The sequence below is a fragment of the Rhinoraja longicauda genome, unplaced genomic scaffold (assembly GCF_053455715.1).
Source record: "Rhinoraja longicauda isolate Sanriku21f unplaced genomic scaffold, sRhiLon1.1 Scf001698, whole genome shotgun sequence".
NCBI lineage: Eukaryota > Metazoa > Chordata > Chondrichthyes > Rajiformes > Arhynchobatidae > Rhinoraja > Rhinoraja longicauda.
The window spans coordinates 1-25,000 of record NW_027602913.1 but is presented as its reverse complement, the minus strand read 5'-3'; the positions used below and the strand labels follow the sequence as shown (position 1 = coordinate 25,000).

At 45.6% G+C, this 25,000-nt stretch overlaps 1 protein-coding gene across 1 annotated transcript; it reads right to left on the bottom strand.

Annotated features, from left to right (window-relative positions):
- Positions 1-13,021: 13,021 nt before the first annotated feature.
- On the bottom strand, positions 13,022-23,754 carry LOC144591741 (polyamine-transporting ATPase 13A3-like). The gene is made up of 6 exons (XM_078395770.1): positions 23,586-23,754; positions 19,195-19,376; positions 18,046-18,134; positions 16,434-16,514; positions 14,830-14,916; positions 13,022-13,523 (listed from the first exon to the last, which is right to left on the bottom strand). Exons 1-6 carry the CDS (start codon positions 23,678-23,680, stop codon positions 13,320-13,322), a joined length of 738 nt encoding a protein of 245 aa, XP_078251896.1. The 5' UTR covers positions 23,681-23,754; the 3' UTR covers positions 13,022-13,319.
- Between the last annotated feature and the right edge of the window lie 1,246 nt (positions 23,755-25,000).

Below are 25,000 nucleotides of genomic sequence, written 5' to 3'. Positions count from 1 at the left end.
AGGGCCCTGTACAACTGCAGAAGGACCTCTTTGCTCCTATACTCAACTTCTCTTGTTATGAAAGCCAACATTTCATTGGCTTTCTTTATGGCCTGCTGTACCTGCATGCTTCCTTTCAGTGACTGATGCACTGGGACACCCAGATCTCGTTGTACGTCCCCTTTTCCTAACTTGATACCATTCAGATAATAATCTGCCTTCCTATTCTTACCACCAAAGTGGATAACCTCACATTTATCCACATTAAACTGCATCTGCCATGCATCCGCCCACTGCAAGTCACCCTGCAGCCTCATAGCATCTTCCTCACAGTTCACACTACCACCCAGCTTTGTATCATCTGCAAATTTGCTAATGGTACTTTTAATCCCTTCATCCAAGTCATTAATGTATATTGTAAATAGCTGCGGTCCCAGCACCGAGCCTTGCGGTACCCCACTAGTCACTGCTTGCCATTCTGAAAGGGACCCATTTATCCCCACTCTTTGCTTTCTGATGTCAACCAATTTTCTATCCATGTCAGTACCCTACCCCCAATACCATGTGCTCTAATTTTGCCCACTAATCTCCTATGTGGGACCTTGTCGAAGGCTTTCCACCGGCTCTCCCCTGTCAATTTTCCTAGTTACATCCTCAAAAAATTACAGAAGATTAGTCAAGCATGATTTCCCCTTGTAAATCCATGCTGACTCGGACCGATCCTATTGCTGCTATCCAAATGCTCCGCAATTTCGTCTTTTATAATTGACTCCAACATCTTCCCCACCACTGATGTCAGACTGACTGGTCTATAATTTCCCGTTTTCTCTCTCCCTCCTTTCTTAAAAAGTGGGATAATACATTGACTGTACTTGCCTTGTTGGTGAAGTGTGTACAGCAGGGAGATTGAAGTGACCATGTCACATTGAGCTTCCACATGACTGTGAAGGAGAGACAGTGCCTCTGAACACTCCTGATAATGGTGTTTACCCCAGCACCGTACGTGCTGCCACTCTGCACTGGATAAGCACCATGACAACTGAAGATCTTGTCTCGCCGTGTTAATCACAGAGGGGCCAGAATATGGGCGTCTCTCGTCCTGAGACGTTGATGTTTCTCAGTTGAGAGTCGAGATTAGCGCAAGATCACATTCCGTAGGTCAGTACAAAAACCTGACGTGGATCAGGAATATAGTGACTGATCTACACCCCCTCCCAAGTTCCTGCACATGTTCTCTTGGCTCTTACGCTGCACTCCATCGGCCATGTGCTTCATCAGAAGCAGAATAGAAGAGAGAGAGAGATCTCCATGATCAATAGGACACAGGGGAGCCATTAGTGCACCAATGGCATCTTCCCCAGTGTCATTTCAAAGTGTTCCAACTGGTAGATTTGTAAAGGTTGTCAGTGTGGGCAAGTGTAGACTGGGATGAGGAAGTGTGAGTACTTTCAGGCACATTACTGGACGTACCCATTCACCCATCACTTTCCACACTAACAACATCTAAAAGGGCAATTTGTCGTTTTCTTGGTAACAATAACTATGCATAAAATAAATGCTGAAGTTACAAACCACGGGAATTAATATTCATGTAGCCTACATTTATAAATAGTATTAAATGTACAATTAATGAGATTTAAAGTTAACACCTTAGGATCCTTTTCAATTCAAAACCCACATTTATCCTACATTCAAGCTGAAGCTCAAAAGTCGGCGATTTATAATTGTTTTAAACAACAATTGGTACATTATAGACAATAGGTGCAGGAGTAGGCCAGTCGGCCCTTCGAGCCAGCACCGCCATTCAATGTGATCATGGCTGATCATTCACAATCAGTAGCCCGTTACTGCCTTCTCCCCATACCCCCTGACTCCGCTATCCTTCAGAGCTCCATCTAGCTCTCTCTTGAATGCATTCAGAGAATTGGCCTCCACTGCCTTCTGAAGCAGAGAATTCCATAGAATTTCAACTCTCTGACTGAAAAGGTTTTTCCTCATCTCCGTTCTAAATGGCCTACCCCTTATTCTTAAACTGTCGCCCCTTGTTCTGGACTCCCCCAACATTGGGAACATGTTTCCTCCCTCTAACGTGTCCAACCCCTTAATAATCATATGTTTCGATAACATCCCCTCTCATCCTTCTAAATTTCAGTGTATACAAGCCTGGTCGCTCCAGTCTTTCAACATATGACAGTCCCGCCATTCCGGGAATTAACCTAGTAAACCTACGCTACACGCCCTCAATAGCAAGAATATCCTTCCTCAAATTTGGAGACCAAAACTGCACACAGTACTCCAGGTGCGGTCTCACTAGGGCCCTGTACAACTGCAGAAGGACCTCTTTGCTCCTATACTCAACTCCTCTTGTTATGAAGTCCAACATTCCATTGGCTTTCTTCACTGCCTGCTGTACCTGCATGCTTCTTTTCAGTGACTGATGCACTAGGACACCCAGATCTCGTTGTACGTCCCCTGTTCATAAAATGACACCATTCAGATAATAATCTGCCTTCCTATTCTTACCACCAAAGTGGATAACCTCACACTTATCCACATTAAAGTGCATCTGCCATGCATCCGCCCACTCACACAACCTGTCCAAGTCACCCTGCAACCTCATAGCATCTTCCTCACAGTTCACACTGCCATCCAGCTTTGTATCAACTGCAAATTTGCTAATGGTACTTTTAATCCCTTCACCCAAGTCATTAATATATATTGTAAATAGCTGCGGTCCCAGTACCGAGCCTTGCGGTACCCCACTAGTCACTGCTTGCCATTCTGAAAGGGACCCATTTATCCCCACTCTTTGCTTTCTGTCTGTCAACCAATTTTCTATCCATGTCAGTATCCTACCCCCAATACCATGTGCTCTAATTTTGCCCACTAGTCTCCTATGTGGGACCTTGTCGAAGGCTTTCCACCGGCTCTCCCCTGTCAATTTTCCTAGTTACATCCTCAAAAAATTACAGATTAATCAAGCATGATTTCCCCTTGTAAATCCATGCTGACTCGGAACGATCCTGTTACTGCGATCCAAATGCTCCGCAATTTCGTCTTTTATAATTGACTCCAACATCTTCCCCACCACTGATGTCAGACTAACTGGTCTATAATTTCCCGTTTTCTCTCTCCCTCCTTTCTTAAAAAGTGGGATAATACATTGACTGTACTTGCCTTGTTGGTGAAGTGTGTTCAGCAGGGAGATTGAAGTGACCATGTCACATTGAGCTTCCACATGACTGTGAAGGAGAGACAGTGCCTCTGAACACTCCTGATAATGGTGTTTACCCCAGCACCGTACGTGCTGCCACTCTGCACTGGATAAGCACCATGACAACTGAAGATCTTGTCTCACCGTGTTAATCACAGAGGGGCCAGAATATGGGCGTCTCTCGTCCTGAGACGTTGATGTTTCTCAGTTGAGAGTCGAGTTTAGCGCAAGATCACATTCCGTAGGTCAGTACAAAAACCTGACGTGGATCAGGAATATAGTGACTGATCTACACCCCCTCCCAAGTTCCTGCACATGTTCTCTTGGCTCTTACGCTGCACTCATTCCCCGGGCAAATGTCTTTCAACCCATCGGCTTTGTGCTTCATCAGATGCAGAATAGAAGAGAGAGATCTCCATGATCAATAGGACTCCGGGGAGCCATTAGTGCACCAATGGCATCTTCCCCAGTGTCATTTCAAAGTGTTCCAACTGGTAGATTTGTAAAGGTTGTCAGTGTGGGCAAGTGTAGACTGGGATGAGGATGTGTGAGTACTTTCAGGCACATTACTGGACGTACCCATTCACCCATCACTTTCCACACTAACAACATCTAAAAGGGCAGTTTGTCGTTTTCTTGGTAACAATAACTTATGCATAAAATAAATGCTGAAGTTACAAACCACGGGAATTAATATTCATGTAGCCTACATTTATAAAAAGTATTAAATGTACAATTAATGAAATTTAAATTTAACACCTTAGGACACTTTTCAATTCAAAACCCACATTTATCCTACATTCAAGCTGAAGTTCAAAAGTCGGCGATTTATAATTGTTTTAAGCAACAATTGGTACATTATAGACAATAGGTGCAGGAGGAGGCCAGTCGGCCCTTCGAGCCAGCACCACCATTCAATGTGATCATGGCTGATCATTCACAATCAGTACCCCGTTCCTGCCTTCTCCCCATACCCCCTGACTCCGCTATCCTTCAGAGCTCTATCTAGCTCTCTCTTGAATGCATTCAGAGAATTGGCCTACACTGCCTTCTGAAGCAGAGAATTCCATAGATTTACAACTCTCTGACTGAAAAGGTTTTTCCTCATCTCCGTTCTAAATGGCCTACCCCTTATTCTTAAACTGTGGCCCCTTGTTCTGGACTCCCCCAACATTGGGAACATGTTTCCTCCCTCTAACGTGTCCAACCCCGTTAATAATCTTATACGTATCGATAACATCCCCTCTCATCCTTCTAAATTCCAGTGTATACAAGCCTGGTCGCTCCAGTCTTTCAACATGTGACAGTCCCGCCATTCCGGGAATTAACCTAGTAAACCTACGCTACACGCCCTCAATAGCAAGAATATCCTTCCTCAAATTTGGAGACCAAAACTGCACACATTACTCCAGGTGCGGTCTCACTAGGGCCCTGTACAACTGCAGAAGGACCTCTTTGCTCCTATACTCAACTCCTCTTGTTATGAAGGCCAACATTCCATTGGCTTTCTTCACTGCCTGCTGTACCTGCATGCTTCCATTCAGTGACTGATGCACTAGGACACCCAGATCTCGTTGTACGTCCCCTGTTCCTAAAATGACACCATTCAGATAATAATCTGCCTTCCTATTCTTACCACCAAAGTGGATAACCTCACACTTATCCACATTAAAGTGCATCTGCCACGCATCCGCCCACTCACACAACCTGTCCAAGTCACCCTGCAACCTCATAGCATCTTCCTCACAGTTCACACTGCCATCCAGCTTTGCAAATTTGCTAATGGTACTTTTAATCCCTTCATCCAAGTCATTAATGTATATTGTAAATAGCTGCGGTCCCAGCACCGAGCCTTGCGGTACCCCACTAGTCACTGCCTGCCATTCTGAAAGGGACCCATTTATCCCCACTCTTTGCTTTCTGTCTGTCAACCAATTTTCTATCCATGTCAGTACCCTACCCCCAATTTCGTCTTTTATAATTGACTCCAACATCTTCCCCACCACTGATGTCAGACTAACTGGTCTATAATTTCCCGTTTTCTCTCTCCCTCCTTTCTTAAAAAGTGGGATAACAGATTGACTGTACTTGCCTTGTTGGTGAAGTGTGTACAGCAGGGAGATTGAAGTGACCGTGTCACATTGAGCTTCCACATGACTGTGAAGGAGAGACAGTGCCTCTGAACACTCCTGATAATGGTGTTTACCCCAGCACCGTACGTGCTGCCACTCTGCACTGGATAAGCACCATGACAACTGAAGATCTTGTCTCGCCGTGTTAATCAGAGGGGCCAGAATATGGGCGTCTCTCGTCCTGAGATGTTGATGTTTCTCAGTTGAGAGTTGAGTTTAGTTTAGTGTCCCTGTACCAAGGTAGTGAGGGGGGGGGGGGGGGGGAGAGAGTGGGGGGATGAAAGAGTGGCGGGGGAGTAGAGAGTCGGGTATAGAGACGGGGTGAGGGAGAGTGTGGGGGGGAATAGAGAGTCGGGGTAGAGAGAGAGGGGAAGAGAGTGGGGGAGAGAGAATGGGGGGAAGTAGAGAGTCGGGGTAGAGAGAGAGGGGGAAGAGAGAGAGAGTGGAGGGTGAGAGAGAGTGAGTGGGGGGAAGAGAGAGTGGGGGGGAAGAGAGAGTGGGGGGAAGAGAGAGTGGGGGGAAGAGAGAGTGGGGGGAGAGAGAGTGGGGGGAGAGAGAGTGGGGGGAGAGAGAGTGGGGGGAGAGAGAGTGGGGGGAGAGAGAGTGGGGGAAGAGCGAGAGTGGGGGAAGAGCGAGAGTGGGGGAAGAGCGAGAGTGGGGGAAAGAGAGTGGGGGAAAGAGAGTGGGGGGGAAAGAGAGTGGGGGGAAAGAGAGTGGGGGGGAGAGAGAGAGAGTGGGGGAAGAGAGAGAGTGGGGGAAGAGAGAGAGTGGGGGAAGAGAGAGAGTGGGGGAAGAGAGAGAGTGGGGGAAGAGAGAGAGTGGGGGAAGAGAGAGTGGGGGAAGAGAGAGTGGGGGAAGAGAGAGTGGGGGAAGAGAGAGTGGGGGGGAGAGAGAGAGAGTGGGGGGGAGAGAGAGAGAGTGGGGGGGAGAGAGAGAGTGGGGGGAGAGAGAGAGAGTGGGGGAGAGAGAGAGTGGGGGGAAGAGAGAGAGTGGGGGGAAGAGAGAGAGTGGGGGGAAGAGAGAGAGTGGGGGGGAGAGAGTGGGGGGGAGAGAGAGAGTGGGGGAAGAGAGAGAGTGGGGGAGGGGAGAGAGAGAGAGAGAGTGGGGGAAGAGAGTGGGGGGTGAGAGAGAGAGGGGGGTGAGAGAGAGTGGGGGGTGAGAGAGTGGGGGGAAGAGAGAGAGTGGGGGGTGAGAGAGAGTGGGGGGTGAGAGAGAGTGGGGGGTGAGAGAGAGTGGGGGGTGAGAGAGAGTGGGGGGTGAGAGAGAGTGGGGGGTGAGAGAGAGTGGGGGGTGAGAGAGAGTGGGGGGTGAGAGAGAGTGGGGGGTGATAGAGAGAGTGGGGGGGGTGATAGAGAGAGTGGGGGGAAGAGAGAGAGTGGGGGGGGAAGAGAGAGAGAGTGGGGGGAAGAGTGGGGGGGGTGAGAGAGAGTGGGGGGGGTGAGAGAGAGTGGGGGGAAGAGTGGGGGGGGTGAGAGAGTGGGGGGGGAAGAGAGAGAGAGTGGGGGGAAGAGTGGGGGGGGTGAGAGAGAGAGTGGGGGAGGTGAGAGGGAGACGGGGCCGTGGAAGATAGTGGGGGGGAAGACATCCTTGTACAAAAATTTTGGTAAGATTGAGGGACCCCTGCCTCCCCAGTAACGGACTGTTCCAGATGCTACGGTCAGGCAAACGCCTCCGCTGTCACGCTGTGAAAACAGAGAGGATGAGACGGAGTTTCTTCCCACAGGCCATCAGGACTGTCAACTTTTATAACTCCAGAGACTAAATTTTTGTCTACACTATAGTAACTTATTAACTTTATTTATATGCTGTAACTGTAATTCTTTTTTGTGCATAATCCGCAGGCATTGTCACTTTCATTTCATTGCACATCGTGTATGTGACAAATAGACTTGACTTGGCCTAAGAGCTTGCCGCGGGCCAGATGAAATCTCGTGGCGGGCCAGACGTGGCCCGCGGGCCATAGTTTGGAGATCTCTGGTTTAGAGGGATCCCTGGTTTAGAGGGCCAAACGTAAGCAGGTGGGACTAGTGTAGATGGAACATGCTGGTTGGCACAGGCAAGTTGGGCCAAAGGGCCTGTTTCAGTGCTGTGATCAAGTAGAGTTGCTGCCTTACAGCACATAGTGCCAGGGACCCGGGTTTGATCCTGACTACGGGTGCTGTCTGTGCGGGGTTAGTACGTTCTCCCCGTGACATGCATGTTTTCTCCGAGATCTTCAGTTTCCTCCCACACTCCAGACGTACAGGTTTGTAGGTTAATTGGCTTGGTAAAATTGTAAATTGTCCCTCGTGTATAGGGTAGTGTTAAGTATGTGGGGATCGCTGGTCAGTGCGGACTCGGTGGGCCGAAGGGCCTGTTTCCGCACTGTATCTCTAAAACAAACAAAAAAGTCCTAACCTGTCGAGCTCAGACCCTCGAGTCCTGATGACATCCTTGTACATCTTGTCTGCACCCTTTCCAGCTGAATAGTACCTGCCCGAAAGCAAGGTGATCAAGACAATACTCCAAGTGCAGCCTCACCAACATCTTGTACAACTGTAACACAATGTCCTCAACACCCTATATACCTATGACACGACTTTCAGGGAATTATGGACCAGTACTCCTGGAGCCCCCTGATCTACAACACCCCACAACCTTTGCATTCACTGTGAAGCTTGTGTCTCGGTTTGACTTCCCAAAATGTAACACTTAACCATTTGCCATTCCTCTGCCCACTTGCTCAGCTGATCAAGATCTTGGTGTAATTCTTGATAACCCTCTTCACTGTCTACAATACCACCTATTTTAGTGTCACCTGTAAACTGACTAATCATGCCTTGTAGATTCTCATCCAAATCATTGATACAGACGACAAACAGCAATGTTTGAATTGTTTAAATTTAAAGAAATTCACAGATAATACTTGGTCATTCATTGGCATCTGGATAGGGGCTATATCCCATCCTTGAAAGGTCATTTAAGTTAATCATTTTTCAAAATGTTATGATCAGACCATGTGCATGGGATGATCAGTATGTACAGAAGTAAAAAGGCAACTCTTTATCTGAACAAATCCAATGCTGGTAAAGGATTTATAATTTGGAAATGTGGTCATAAAAGTTTGATTTTCAATGAAGTAGAATTTTTCACCAAATTTTCTGCTGACAATGCGAGTTCTCCCATTCCACGCACTCCCCACAATTCATAGACTGGCCAACAAATACATTTTAGATTTGTTAAAAAAAAATTTCTTACAATAAATGATAAATAGCAGAATTTACAGGCCTAATATCACAACAATGGAATTCTTAAGAGCATTCTTTTAAGTAAATTAACACTCGTTAATTAAATTACTATCAAATATCTGCATACATTCAGACATAGCTACATCCAATATTTTATACATCAACTTTTCAAGTAAATCAAAATAAGTAGTATAAATTAGATAGAAAATTTCAAGTGTATGTACAAAAATTTAGAAAAGATCACAATGTTCAAGATGTGAAGCATGTTGGAAGGGTAGAATTGTTATTATTTGACTAAGTGATTTGGGCATTATTTGTAATTTAGTTTTGAGCATGGTGGCATCCAAATTATTACCATTTTTTTTAGAAACCAAACATCTAAAATTTAAAAATCCCTGAGGGACAGGGTTTGCTTAAATATATATTACCAAAAATGTATTCTCAAAAATGTGGTAATTGATCATTTATTTATAAAATTGTTTCTTCTGTAAATTTGTGTATTATTGAATTTCTTTGCTCCAATTATCCTCCAAATAAGCCCAATAATTAATTGCCCAGGAGACACAGTATTCAATATATTCTTGTTTATCAAAAAATACCATTTTCCAAAATTCTAGTATAAAGTGAAAGAACAATTTCTTGAACAGAGCAGCTGGCATTGAACAGGTTTGTAAAAGAAAAATACGTCACTTAAAACTGAAAAACTATGTTGGAGTGTGGCACTAACATTTAATGCAAAAGGTCAAAAACATAACAAGGGGGAATAGGTTTGAATTTTAAATAACATTTCAGGAATGCTTCTGTACTATGTACAGATATCCAGTTGCATGAACAATTACATTTAAGATGCAAGCCTAAAATACACCGATCAACCAAAACATTCTGACCACTGACAGGTGAAGTGAATAACATTGGTTATCTTGTTACAATGGCACCTGCCAAGGAGTGGGATATATTAGGCAGCAAGTGAAGTCAGTTCTTGAAGTTGATGTGTTGGATGCAGTTGAAATGGGCAGGAGTTTGACAAGGGCCAAATTATTATGGCCACACGACTGGGTCAGAGCATCTCTGAAACGGCAAACCTTGTGGGGTGCTGCTGGTCAGCAGCGGTGAGTACCTACCGACAGTGGTCCGAGGAGGGACAAACCACAAACCGGGGACAGGGTGTTGGGCACCCAAGGACAACGAAGGCTATCCCGTCTGGTCTGAACCACAAAAGGTCGACTGTGGCACAAGTCACAGAAAATTTTAATGGTGGTCACGGGAGGAATGTGTCATAATGCACAGTGCATCGCACCCTGCTGCATATGGGGCTGCACACGGAGGACTAACAGCATATTCGCCAGGTGGTCATAATGTTTTGGCTCACCAGGTTATAATGTTTTGGCTCATCGGTGTATATGATCTTTCACAACAGTGCTGAAGTTATTCCATTTGCTGAGATCAAGTCTTGACGTTTATTGATGTGGGGTGGAAAAGCGAAAAAATAACCTGTTCTCATCTGCGGGTGTACTTACTTTCTCTTCCATCACCAGGTGATGAGTAATATCAGAACAATTCAACCAGCATGGGTTTCTCTGAAGCTTTACTCAATGCCACTCTTTTAATTAGTGATAACATTTCAGCAAAGAATTGTGAGTTATTCCAATTACTTAACTTCTGAACACTTAGACCTCTTCATTAAGTCCTAGCATCAAAATATCGTTTCAACAGTTTCACACGAGACGAGCAATCTCCACTAACAAAAACAGCAAACCTATCTCACCAATTTACACCATTTCTTGAACATAGGAGCCTCAGGGAAACAAAAACAATTGAACAGCAAGCCACAAGAGGTAGCAAGTCAGATCAATGAGGGCTGGCTCACAAAGTCAGTGTTAAGGAACGTCTCATGGGAGATGCACAAAATGGTATGTGGGAGAGTGCAGGCAGTTGAAGGCACAGTCGTCATTGGGGCAAGAAAAGATTCAACATAGGAGGGCAAAGTGAGATGGACAGTGTAGATTGTGCATGCTAGTTCACCTTCAATACTATGCAGTGAATGTGATGCTATATATATATATTGAAGGTGAACTAGCATGCACAATCTACAGACAGGAAATCAGTGCTGCATTTTAAGCACACAACTTACTGGCACAATGTTCCATATCAGTCATTCAGCTTGGGCGATTTAGCAGTCAGACAGCAGATGTTTGGATGTGGTTTAAATTCACACTGAAATAAAGATGGAAGTTTGGCCAGACATCAGAATAGCTAAATATGAAGGTATTCATGGTTTAGATGATAACCAGTAGAAGATGAGCTGAGGCAAAGGTGGGATATTACAGAAATGGATCTCGAGTCAAGAGTGTTTTATTGTCATGTGTCCCAGATAGAACAATGTGATTCTTACTTGCAGCAGCACAACAGAATATGTAAACTCACTGTTCCCTCTCACTGCTGGAAGGGTGTGGGTCAGTTGTTGCAGAGCCACTGGTGGTCAGCAAAGGGCAGAATGAGTGGGAGGGAACAGAACGTGTCGTGTCCCCATACACAATGGTACCAGTCTTCATTGGAGCAAGTTCACATCCTCACGCCACCACTGAAAACTTGCCATTTGGTCTGAACTCACCAACTAAATCAATTCACATTCAACCTATTAAACCACTTTAAACTTAACACTTCTCTCGTTCCTCTGGGATATGGGGAGAAGGCAGGAACGGGGTACTAATTCTGGATGATCAGCCATGATCATATTGAATGGTGGTGCTGGCTCGAAGGGCCGAATGGCCTCCTCCTACACCGATTTTCAGATAAATGCCAAAACAACAAATATTTTTGCATCTGTTAACACTGTCACAAATACTTGTGCATTTTGCTCACTTACCGTGAGCATGTCCACACACGCTGAGCCTGCCATGCCCACTGCAGGCGGCAGGGGGAATACTTTACTTTGCTGTACTAATTACCCAATCTGTCCATTTCAACACAAGACTCACTCACAGGAAGCACATTGGAAAACTGATTCTGCCCACCTTCATTTTGCACCAATTCAGGCTGATAGATGACAAAGTATGTCCGCACTGTGAAAGTTGCGTAATAGTTATCACCATTCACCGTGTGCCACTGCAACATGACAGCACAGTGCTGATGGACTGGCTCTACCTAGCTGTGGTAAAGATAATCCGGTAAACTGTGGTAAAGATTCCGGTAACTAAAAATTAGTCTCTCCTTTCTATTTGTAGAAATTGAACTGGTATTCGGAGTTTGGCCGACAGCCTGCCGCCCTGGAACTTTCAGGACTCTCGGTTACTTTTAAAGTATTCGAATCTGCTATCATTTTTCAGACTGAACACAACTGAATGGGGAAAAAAAAAAGACACAAAGTGCTGGAGTAACTTGGGCAGTATCTCTGTAGATCACGGATAGGTGAAGCTTCGGGTCAAGACACTTTTTCAGGCTGGGGAAGGGTCCTGACCCGAAATGTTACTTCTCCAAGTTCTCCAGAGATGGTGCCTCACCCGCTGCCTTACTCCAGCACTTTGTGTCTTTTTTTTGTTAACCAGCATCTGCAGTTCCATGTGTCTCCACATTAATGGAGAAATCTTGTTATGGATGTTATTCCAAACTACAGCTTATGCCTTGATTAATTTACCGCCCTCCCTAAGATATTACGCAGAGCTGTAGTATAACTATTTTGTCAGCAAATTTAGTAAGTCAAGAGAATGCAGAAAATGGCAACAGTAAGGCAGTTGCTGGATTACCGAGTGGGAGAGCAGTTTGTGTCTGTATTGTTAGCCCCCCCCCCCACCCACCCACAACCTCTTACTAGGAATCAAGCAACCCTCCATCAAGGGGAGCAATAGAAGCAGAGTCCTAAACATTTATGACCTCCAGAAAAATATTATAGATGACAGCTACAGTGTATACCCATAACCTCGCCACACTGACACCTGCTCTGGCTGCACACTACCACGCCGGGTACTTGTCTGAACCTTGCATTCCCCACTGACACCCCCCTCCCTTCCCCACTCACCCACTGACGCACTCCCAGGACACACTCCCCATTCCCACTGACACACTCCCCATTCCCCAGACACACTCCCCATTCCCCACTGACACACTCCCCATTCCCCACTGACACACTCCCCAGACACACTGACACACTCCCCAGTCCCCACTGACACACTCCCCATTCCCCACTGACACACTCCCCATTCCCCACTGACACACTCCCCATTCCCCACTGACACACTCCCCATTCCCCACTGACACTCCCCATTCCCCACTGACACACTCCCCATTCCCCACTGACACACTCCCCATTCCCCACTGACACACTCCCCATTCCCCACTGACACACTCCCCATTCCCCACTGACACACTCCCCATTCCCCACTGACACACTCCCCATTCCCCACTGACACACTCCCCATTCCCCACTGACACACTCCCCATTCCCCACTGACACACTCCCCATTCCCCACTGACACACTCCCCACTGACACAGTCCCTGTCCCCACTGCCAGTATCTCTGTCCCATTCCCCCCACTGCCACAATGCTGTGTGTGGAGAGGGTGGGCATCTCTGGTCCCATGTTGTGCGATACACACACAGAGATGGAAACACATCGTCCGTCACCCGTAGACTTTAACTGATAGATGATGATTTCTGATATATGCACTAGTGTTATCTGCACAATCCTCTTCTCACTACAACCCCTCCCCCCCCCCGAATTAATTCCAATAGCGAGTGTTGGCGGTATGAAGCGCAGGTGATTGGAAGCACTTAGTGCCAGGTTATTGTGAGGATTTGACGTGTGCTGTTGTCAGTGGAGGGCTTATTTGCTTCTGTGGTGGTCTTGGGTTTGGGAGGCCAGTTGGGGTCGACGAGCAGCTCCCGCGCCAGGCACCGATATCTGGCCTTTGGCTTTCGCCTCCCACCGCCGAGGACAGATGAGAAGCAGCTCTTGTTCCCTTGCTCCAGCCTCTCCTGCAAAACACACACAATAGGTAAACATTACGATGCTGATCTTTAGTAAAAGAGTCACATTTCAGCGAAAAGTAGACACAAGGAATTGCAGATGCTGGTTTGCAAAAGAGACAGAGTGCTGGAGTAACTCATCGGGTCAGGCAGCATCTGTGGAGAACATGGATTGGTGACATTTCAGAGTGCTGGAGTAACTCAGCGGGTCAGGCAGCATCTGTGGAGAACATGGATAGATGACGTTTCACAGAGTGCTGGAGTAACTCAGCCGGTCAGGCAGCATCTGTGGAGAACATGGATTGGTGACATTTTCAGAGAGGGCCTTATGGCAGCAGGTTTAAACTAATTTTCTGTAAGGTGATAAAATAGGTTAAAATATATTTGTAACTTAAATTAAAAGGATTAAGATTAGCAATTAAATGCAGCTGGTATAACTGTAAAGCCAATTCCTTTTGAATATGAAAAAGATTTGGTTTGATAAACCAAGTTTCCCTACATATCCATATGCCTATCTAAATACTATCGTATCCGCCTCCACCACTGCCCCTGGCAGCGCGTTCCAGGCACCCACCACCCGTGTAAAGAAAAACCTGCCCACATATTTATTTCCTTTACACTTTGCCCCTCTCACTTTAAAGCTATGCCCTCTGGTCTTTAACATTTCCACCCTGTGACTTGGTTCTGCCTGCCTGTCCCATCCATGCCTGCATTTACTCTATCCATGCCTAGTCTAGTCTGTCTACATCCAAGCTGCATTATCTTTTTCCACCAACTTCACTTCCAGGGCAAAACGGAAACCTGCCCTTTTGCACTCAGTGCCAACATACAGTATTAAACACAGATATACTGAGCTTCAGTAGATGCACACATGGAAACGATGGTAATGCTGAAGTACAGCCTGGAAAAGGTGAAAGCTGGTCATTTCCTTGCTTTAGCCTCGCACCTGGCAACCACGATCAAACAGAACTCACATTCCCATGGAGTGAAAATTGCAGACGCTGGCATAAATTGAAGGTAGACACGAAATGCTGGAGTAACTCAGCTGGTCAGGAAGCATCGCTGGAGAGAAGGAATGGTTGACGTTTCGGGTCGAAACCCTTGGTCTCAACCCGAAACGTCACCCATTCCTTCCCTCCAGAGATGCTGCCTGGCCGGCTGAGTTACTCCAGCATTTTGCGTCTACCTTCACATTCCGTGGGGCTGTTTAATGAGGGGGCCATCACCAATGCACAGTAGGGGAAATAATCTTTTGTTTGCACAACGACAATTTAACAAATGAAAGCAAACCATGAGGAAAAAGGAGGAGAGCAACCTGCTGGTTATTGGCCGCGTGCTGATTCACTCCCAGCTTGTTTCTCTTGAACAGAGGCTTCCATGGGGCCAGATCCAGCACGATAACCTGAGTGGTGCAAACGGGAAACAGAACGGAGAATAAAAACATGAACTCATGTCAGTAGTCCAACAGCTTATTACAGTAAGTGCGGCACATTTGGCAAATGCCTGCAGTCATTTTATGGTGAAATTCTGCATTTTGATCCACACAAGTGGATCTCCCTGTTCCATCATTTTGTACGGTTGGTAGAGTTTTACAGAGAATTCCATTTACTGAGTCAAAGATCAACCAGAAAAAGATATGCATGAGTAAAAACGCATGGGTGAATTTGCATGGCTAAACTGGATTAGCAGCATGGTGCTCTATGAGTTCACCATGGCCCTTATTCTGCCACAAACCATGTCCAATGTCACTTATTTAGATAATAATAAGTCATTATTATCCCTAGACTGACTTTCCACACAGAGTAAAGTTGAGTCACGGTACGGCACGGTAGCGCAGCGGTAGAGTTGCTGCTTTACAGCGAATGCAGCGCCGGAGACTCAGGTTCGATCCTGACTACGGGTGCTGCACTGTAAGGAGTTTGTACGTTCTCCCCGTGACCTGCGTGGGTTTTCTCCGAGATCTTCGGTTTCCTCCCACACTCCAAAGACGTACAGGTATGTAGGTTAATTGGCTGGGTAAATGTAAACATTGTCCCTAGTGGGTGTAGGATAGTGTTAATGTACGGGGATCACTGGGCGGCACGGACTTGGAGGGCCAAAAAAGGCCTGTTTCCGGCTGTATATATATGATATGATATGATATGATATGAGTAGAAAAAGTTGAGTAGAGAAATAATAATAATACCATTTTGAATCTTGCAAAATTCTTACACATTTTGTGGTACAGTATTAAAGCAAATAAAAACATAATTCATGCAAAAATGGAATGGAGGTTATAGGAAATGGCCAAAGGTATCTCAGTTTTATATGGATTTCTACTTTGTACTAACTAAAAAAGAAGATAATTTAATCTCACATTATTTTAAAAAGATGACAGCACCGTAATTTAATAAACTATTTAGAAACATAGAAAATAGGTGCACGAGGAGGCCATTCGGCCCTTCGGACCAGCACCGCCATTCATTGTGATCATGGCTGATCATCCACAATCAGTAATCTGTGCCTGCCTTCTCCCCATATCCCTTGATTCCGCTGACCTCTAGAGCTCTATCTAACTCTCTTTTAAATTCATCCAGTGAATTGGCCTCCACTGCCCTCTGTGGCAGAGAATTCCACAACTTCACAACTCTTTGGGTGAAAAAGTTTTTTCTCATCTCAGTTTTAAATGGCCTCCCCATTATTCTTAGATTGTATGGCCCCTGGTTCTGGACTCCCCCAACATTGGGAACATTGTTCCTGCATCTAGCTTATCCAGTCCTTTTATAATTTTATATGTAAATTCCAGTGAATACAAGCCCAGTCTTTTCAATCTTTCCTCGTATGACAGTCCCGCCATCTCGGGGATTAACCTCGTGAATCTACGCTGCACTGCCTCAATAGCAAGGATATCCTTCCTCAAATTAGGAGACCAAAACTTACCTCAGTTACAAATGACACAAGTGCATTTATTACGATTATAATGAGCATTATAATTCGCCACTTGTACGGAACACACACCAGCTGAAAGATAATTTGATTCATTTTAGTTTTACTTTCCATAAACCTTTGCAATTTACTCTCAATTAATTACTAATTCATCAAATACCTTTGTTTATTGACTCGAATTTGTAGCTCAAGAGTTCAGTAAAAATATTACCAATCACATATATTTACATATATTGCATAAAAATTAAAGATGAGAAAAGTATTGTGATCTGCATTCTGTTCTCCCTCTGCTCAATATATTGTTGATATAACTTTGGAAATGGGATGAACTAATTTAGAATTGTGTTGGTATCATTGTGTAAATACCCTGCTGTTGCAGTAGGGATATGAATGGGGTGCTTAACAAGGGATTAAGACAGTCACTCTTGTTACAATTTCAATGGCCAAGACCCTCTTGAAATAATCACCTTTGTCCATTTTAATAGTTTTACCTTTGATTGCCCTTCATCCTTTTCCAAAACTACAGAATATCTAAAACTCTCCAAGTGTCTCCCCACCCTCCTCCAAAGCTAGACTAATTACTGCCTTATAGAAAACATAGAGAATATGTGCAGGAGGAGGCCATTTGCCCTTCGAGCCAGCATCGCCATTCATTGTGATCATGGCTGATCATCCTTTCCTTATTTAGTTGGAAACGCTGTTAACTGAACTTTCTGGTTTGCCAGATCTAACAAAGCAAATGTTTTAGAGATTCCCCCAGGAAACCATTGATCTGAGACGTTATAGAATATGGTTACGGCTAATGTGGAGAGACTTGCTGACACAACAAAGTGCAGAGGTTAAATCTGCTTGACGTTCATTCTGATATTGACAAACAAGTTCTGTGCATGTGTGAGCTTTGTATAAACAATGTCACTGTGCAGATGGAGAGCCATTAAACCAATGAAGGTCTAAAGCTTCCACATGCACAATACTGTTCACTACCGGGCGGGCACACCATAAACCACTTTTGATTGTGTCAGTCCCCTCTGGAAATGTAAATGTACTTGGTGTAGCACCCCCTGCAATGTGCAGGCAGTGAGATCGCCCTCTACTCTGAGCAGACTATCAGGAGTACAAGGATGACACAGGGCAGGTCATATTCCCAGAGCAATCAGAACTCAAAGTAATTACATTTCTTAGAAAACACAAGGAAAAATAGGTAGCGTAGGTCATTCGGCCCTTCAAGCCAGCACCGCCATTCAATATGATCCATGGCTGATCATCTAAAATTAGTAACCCGTTCCTGCTTTTTCTCTATATCCCTTGATTCCGTTAGCCCTAAGAGGTAAATCTAACTCTCACTTGAAAACATCCAGTGAATTGGCCTCCACTGCCTTCTGTGGCAGAGAATTCCACAGATTCACAACTCTCTGGGAAGGAAACAATTTTCAGTTGCTTAATGATGAGGGGAAAAAAACCATACAAGCGAGTTGTGAGGCCAATAGTCTTATTAAAGCAATTGAGAAAATACTATTATTTCATGGGAGGAATTGCATGCTAATAATTTCAGACTGGTTTGTCAGCTGTATTCTCTCATAAAACTAAATCCAGCTTTCATCCTTACCTCAAGGATCTGATCAATGACTTCAACGGGATACAGCATTATGAAAAGCATAAAGACATGAAGAACCATCACTGTGACCACAAAAGGATCTGTTACAACAAAGAAAAGCTGCATGGAGTTCAGCCGCCAACTACAACTTTAAAAAGTGAAGTCAATCAAAGAAAATAACACCAAGTGAGTGAAACCATACTCTTCAAAAAAAAGAGTGGTGAAAGGGTGGAGCGGCTGGGGGAAGGAACTCAAGAGTGGTGGAAGGGTGGAGTGGCTGGGGGAAGGAACTCAGAGTGGTGGAAGGGTGGAGTGGCTGGGGGAAGGAACTCAAGAGAGTGGGGTGCAGGCGCTTCCATCGTGTCGCGAAAGAGGTGTTGGACAGAGGTTAAAGAGATGTGTTAGGCAGAGGTTAAAGAGATGTATTAGACAGAGGTAAGAGGAAATAGATGTGTTACAGAGGTGGGAGGAAAGAGGTGTGTTAGACAGAAGTGAGAGGTAATAGATGTGTTAGACAGAGGTTCAAGAGATGTATTAAGACGGTGGGAGGAAAGCGCTCCAAAGTGCAAAATGGCTAGAAGTGATGGCATACAAAGGTTGTGGTGAAGCTTTCACTTAAAAGCTAAGAGTAGTTACAAGAGTACTCTGAAGTAATGTCAGACCATCAGACTTGGTGTAATTGCTACACCAAACAAAGGCATCAATGCTTCGGTTTTGGGTGGGTTGTCAATATCGTAGCCAACAGTTTTTAATCACGTAATCCCATCTACTAATAGATCTGGAGGAACAAAACTGGCAAAGGTTTTGAAAACAAGTGTGATGATTTTAAAATCTAGGAGCTGCTTGAGCATGTGACAAGGCAGAGCAGTTCAGTTGACTTTAGTTTAGTGTACTGAGGTAGTGAAAAGCTTTGTGAAAGGCAGGTCAGTCAGCTCGGGGGCATTGGGTGAAGAGAACTTGGTCAGGGTTAGGACACGGTGGGTAAGAGTTTGCATCAGTGTTATTAATGTTGTGCATTTCTTCATTTACCAACATCAACAAATGCTTCACTTTATCCATCAACAGAAAACAGACATTATTTTGGTGAATTTAACCAGGAGAAACATACCACTACAAAAGATCTATAGCTTAATTAAGAGCTAAATCAATAATGGTACTTACAGTTTTCATAAGAAGGCTGCCGAAATGGTTTTCCTTTAGAAAACACAATGGCCACTATGAGGTACTGAAAACAGGAAATGAAAAACACGGTGGTGTTTTCATAGTTCTTAACATTCTTTTCATCTTCAATATCTGTGCTATTGTACGTTAGCGTGACATTCAACTTTGATGAACTGCAGGTACTGTAATAAAACAAAATACACTTCAATGTTAACACCATGAGGTTGAAAAAGATACGACAGAATGAGAGAATCTAACTGTGTGATCACCAACAAACCTTTTTGGCTTCACATAAAGCAAAGGAAATTATTTGCAAGATCCTATTCGGAATCACTTCATCTTGTATTAACCATGAGATATTAAAGAATGTGGAGGAAGGAACTGCGGACCCTGGGTTAAATCAAAGATAGACACAATGCTGTGTTGTATGACTCTATGACATGCTAGAGTAACTCAGCGGGACAGGCAGCATCTGTGGAGAGAAGGAATGGGTGACGTTTCGGGTCGAGACTCTCCGGAGATGCTGCCTGTCCCGCTGAGTTACTCTCGCACTTTGTGTCTATGATATTAAAGAAGTGTTCGTGTCTGATGGTACTTTAATTTGCACCTGTCTGTGAAGAGTGGCAGTGGGATGAATGGAACCATAGTACGGGTGATTCTGTTCACTGTGAGTGACTAAGTACCTCCAGCATGTCAGTGTGCAGCCGGGAGATGAGCAATGACCAAGTGAAGTACCCTGGCACGGGGGCAGACAGGTAGGCAGTGGTATAACCGAGGGAATAGGTTTAAGGTCCCATGCAAGAGATCTAGCGAGGATACAAGAAAGAGTGGTCTGAAGAAGGGTCTCGACCCGAAACTTCACCCATTCCTTCTCTTCAGAGATGCTGCCTGACCCGCTGAGTTACTCCAGCATTTTGTGCCTACCTTCAATTTAAACCAGCATCTGCTGTTCTTTCCTACACAAAGTGGGGGTGGGTTTGGAGTGGGTGAAGGCAGAGACTCGACATTTACACAGTCTCTAATCTGTGCTTGAATGGCCATGACAGAGAAGGCTACTGCGCAAGTGCTGGTAAATGGAATATGGATGTATACTTGATGGTCAGCGTGGACCAAAGGGCCTGTTGCTGTGTTGTATGACTCTACAACAGCGCTCAGTGCCCAAACCGTCTCTTCCCATTAGAGATATTCAGATTCCCTTTTTCCCAACAATTTACCGTCACCTCCTCTTTACTGAAAAATGATTTGCTTTTTTTATCGTCCACAATTCTAACAAAGGGTTCCACAAGTGAAATATTAACCATTTCTCTTTCCACATATGCTGCCTGACCCACTGAGTGTTTCCAGCATTTTATGCTTTTTTTCCTAGTCTTGATTTTATTGGAATATTAGCTTCCAATGTCCTATCACCAACTAAAGAGCGGTCCTGACCTCCCACCTACCTCATTGGAGACCTTCAAAAACTATCTTTAATCAGACTTTACCTTGCACTCAATCTTCTACAGTATCTGGACAGAATAATTGTAATCATGTATAATCTTTTCGCTGACTGGGACGCACGTAGCATAAAAGCTTTTCATGGTATCCAGTAGTATAAGAAAATAACTGCAGATGCTGGTACAAATCGATTTATTCACAAAATGCTGGAGTAACTCAGCAGGTCAGGCAGCATCTCGGGAGAGAAGGAATGGGTGACGTTTCGGGTCGAGACCCTTCTTCAGACTGATGTCGGGGGTGGGACAAAGGAAGGATATAGGTGGAGACAGGAAGATAGAGGGAGATCTGGGACGGAGGAGGGGAAGGGAGGGACAGAGGAGCTATCTGAAGTTGGAGAAGTCGACGTTCATACCACCGGGCTGCAAACTGCCCAGGCGAAATATGAGGTGCTGCTCCTCCAATTTCCGGCGGGCCTCACTCTGGCACTGGAGGAGGCCCATGACAGAGAGGTCAGACTGGGAATGGGAGGTAGAGTTAAAGTGCTGGGCTACCGGGAGATCAGTTGCGTTAATGCGGACCGAGCGCAGGTGTTCAGCGAAGCGATCGCCGAGCCTGCGCTTGGTTTCGCCGATATAAATAAGTTGACATCTAGAGCAGCGGATGCAATAGATGAGGTTGGAGGAGGTGCAGGTGAACCTCTGTCTCACCTGGAAAGACTGTTTGGGTCCTTTGATGGAGTTGAGGGGGGAGGTAAAGGGACAGGTGTTGCATCTCGTGCGGTTGCAAGGGAAAGTGCCCGGGGTTGGGGTGGTTTGGGTAGGAAGGGACGAGTGGACCAGGGAGTTACGGAGGGAACGGTCTCTGCGGAACGCAGAGAGGGGAGGGGATGGGAAGATATGGCCAGTGGTGGGGTCTCGTTGTAGGTGACGGAAATGTTGGTGGATGATATGTTGGATCCGCTGGCTGGTGGGGTGGAAGGTGACAATAGTAAACTAAACAGAATCACAGGACAAGTGATTTTACTTTCAGATAGCGTGTGGGATTGCTGCTAACCCAATAACTGGGACTGGCCAACACTTTACTGCCCTGATTTGAAGTTGTCCGGCTCAGGATAATTGGCCCCTTGCATCTGTACAAGGACAGTACAGATGCTCCTCAGCTTCCGATGGAGTTATGTTCTGAGAAACCCATCGCAAACCGAAAATATTGTAAGTCAAAATGCATTGTAATACACGCAATCACGTGGCCGCAAGCGAGCGGCGGCTCGTTACGGGTCGCTGCCGTTTGCACCGTCGCAAAGTCGAAATATGGCAAATCGAAGCATCGTAAGCCGGGGAGCACCTGTATTGGCGCAGTGGGATGTCAACAAGTACATCTGCCCAGCACATCAATACGCCACAATACGGCCATTAATCGTCCACACAATCAATACCCACGGGTCAGTCAGTATCAAAGCTCACACACAGTGGCGTTTGGAAATGCAATACCGCACAATCTGACGAAGGGTCTCGACCCAAAACTTCACCCATTCTTATCCCGAAATGCTGCCTGACCCGCTGAGTTACTCCAGCATTTTGTGTCTATCTTCACTTTAAACCAGCATCTGCGCCCTCCTTCCTCGCAACATGGACCCACTACAGTTCGCATACCGTCCGAACAGGTCCACGGATGATGCGGTCTCCCAGGTTCTACACACCGCTCTCTCTCATCTGGACAGCCAGGGGGGCTATGTGAGGATGCTGTTCATTGACTTTAGTTCAGCATTCAACACAATAGTCCCCAGCAGACTGGTTGAGAAGCTGCTGGAACTGGGGCTTAGCACCCCTCTGTGTGCCTGGGTCCTGGACTTTCTCACTGCCAGGCCCCAAGTGGTCAGGATGGGGGAACACACATCTAGCTCCCTCACCCTGAACATAGGATCCCCCCAGGGCTGCGTCCTTAGCCCCCTACTGTACTCCCTGTACACACATGACTGTAGGGCCAGGTTCAGCTCAAACTCCATCATCAAGTTTGCTGATGACACTGTGGTGGTGGGCCGGATCTCCAACAACGATGAGAAGGCCTACCGGGAGGAGGTGGCTGATCTGGCACTCTGGTGTCAGGACAATAGCCTCCTCTTGAATGTCACTAAAACAAAGGAGCTGATTGTGGACTTCAGAAGGGCTAAACATCCAAGGACGTACACGCCACTGGAGATAAATGAGTCTATTGTGGATAGGGTGAGCAGTTTCAAATACTTGGGAGTCCGCATCGCAGAGGATCTGACGTGGGCAACGCACATTGCCGCACTGGTGGGTAAGGCTAAGCAGCGACTTTACCACCTTAGACAACTGAGGAAATTCAGAGTGTCGCTGAGGATCCTTCATTGCTTCTACTCTGGGGCTGTAGAGAGCATCCTGTCCGGCAACATTACAGTCTGGTTTGGGAACAGCTCTGCCCAGGACAGGATGGCCCAGCAGAGAGTAGTGCGTTCGGCAGAACGCACCATGGGAACTACACTCGTCCCCCTGCAGGACCTATACATCAGGAGGTGCAGATCCAGAGCAAGCAAGATCATGAGGGACCCCTGCCACCCCAGTAACGGACTGTTCCAGATGCTACGGTCAGGCAAACGCCTCCGCTGTCACGCTGTGAAAACGGAGAGGATGAGACGGAGCTTCTTCCCACAGGCCATCAGGACTGTCAACTTTGATAACCCCAGAGACTAAATTTTTGTCTACACTTTTTGTGCTATGTTTAGTAACTTATTAACTTTATTTATATGCTGTAACTGTAATTCTTTTTGTGCACAACCCGCAGGCATTGCCACTTTCATTTCACTGCACATCGAGTATGTGTATGTGACAAATAAATTTGACTTGACTTGACTTGACTTGCAGTTCCTTTCTACACACCAGCAAAATGAACCTCATTTCACAAATACAGATCTCCTCCAAATGTAATAATTTTGGACTTACTCTGAATTTGGTGTCCAGACTTCATACCAGGCTTGCTGCTTCACTGTAAGAAACGCTGTTATCTGGAACACTGCACTGATAAGAATTTGGGACATTACTGAAAATAACAGTGACGCAGAGATAAGGCCAGACGGAAGCTTCTGTGGAACCAGCTCTTTCCAGGCAGCATTCAAACTCACTACATCAAAAGGGAAGATTACAATTATTTTTCTCCACTGCTTAAAACATTGCATTTAACAACAAGATATCAAACATTTTTTAGCAGTCCAGAGTTCCTTCCCTGATTTTCTACAAAAAGTGGATAGTCTTCAAACAGTAAATTCTAAAAATATTTTATAGAAGGTTGAATTTAAGTTTTCCAATGGAGAAAGAAGAAACTGCAGGTGCTATTTTTACAAAACAAAAACACAAACTGCTGGAGGAATTCAGCAGGTCAGGCTGATCCACTGAGTTCCTCCAGCACTTTGTGTCTTTGTAAGTTTTCCAATGGTTATTTCATTGAAAAGAAGCACTATTTAACGTGATAAATCCCAGACAGGGAATGATCCCAGGAATGAGTGGGTTAACATATGATGAGCGTTTTTGTCCACATTGGGCCTGTACTCATTGCCACAGAAGGCTGTGGAGACCGTCAGTGGATATATTTAAGGCAAAGATAGATTCTTGATTAGTACAGGTGTCAGCGGTTATGGGGAGAAGGCAAGGAATCGGGTTAGGTGGAAAGATACATCAGTCATGATTGAATGGCGGAGTAGACGATGGGCCAAATGGCTTAAATTCTGCTCCTATCACATATGATCTTATGATAATCTGTGATTATCTGTGACACGGGGCCTGGTGTCATTGGCAAGTCAGTAGTTATTAGTCTAACTGGCCAGTGGTGCCGGCCATCATCTGGAGATGCCATTTCCACAGCCCTATTGAGAATCGAGCACGTGAATCAACCACAATGCAGAAATAACCAAGTGTTTGCACGCTGAGATGACGTGTGACTGAGGGGCCGTACGAGCGGTGGTATTCACATGAACACCATGCCCTTGCTCTTCCAAGTATCTTTGTTGGGGAGCGTCCCCCATTATTGTTTTTACAGAGTCATAGAGTGATACAGCGCAGAAACAGGCCCTTCAGCCCAACTTACCCACACTGGCCAACATGTCCTAGCTACACTAGTCCCACCTGACTGCTTTTGGACCATATCCCTCCAAACCTGTCCTATCCATGTACCTGTCTAACGGTTTCTGGTCGCAGCCACTATAGAGTATGAGACTATTAGGTCATTGCAGCCACTGGAATGACACGCACGGTATCCTGAACATTGGCAGCTTCTGGTGGCCGCACCGTACACACTCTACACAATGCTCCGGGATATCAGCCTCCTCTCCCTGTGCCATAGTACCCGGAGTGGGCTCTACCAT

What these genes read in the sequence shown, in the direction of transcription:
- LOC144591741 (XM_078395770.1), bottom strand. Translation starts at nt 23,680, where the DNA reads ATGTCCCAAATTCTTATCAGTGCAGTGTTCCAGATAACAGCGTTTCTT. An exon ending in GTCTGGACACCAAATTCAGA is followed by an intron (nt 19,377 to 23,585) that starts GTAAGTCCAAAA and finishes GTTTTATTACAG; the next exon opens with TACCTGCAGTTCATCAAAGT. An exon ending in TTGTGTCATTTGTAACTGAG is followed by an intron (nt 14,917 to 16,433) that starts GTAAGTTTTGGT and finishes TGCACCACTCAG; the next exon opens with GTTATCGTGCTGGATCTGGC.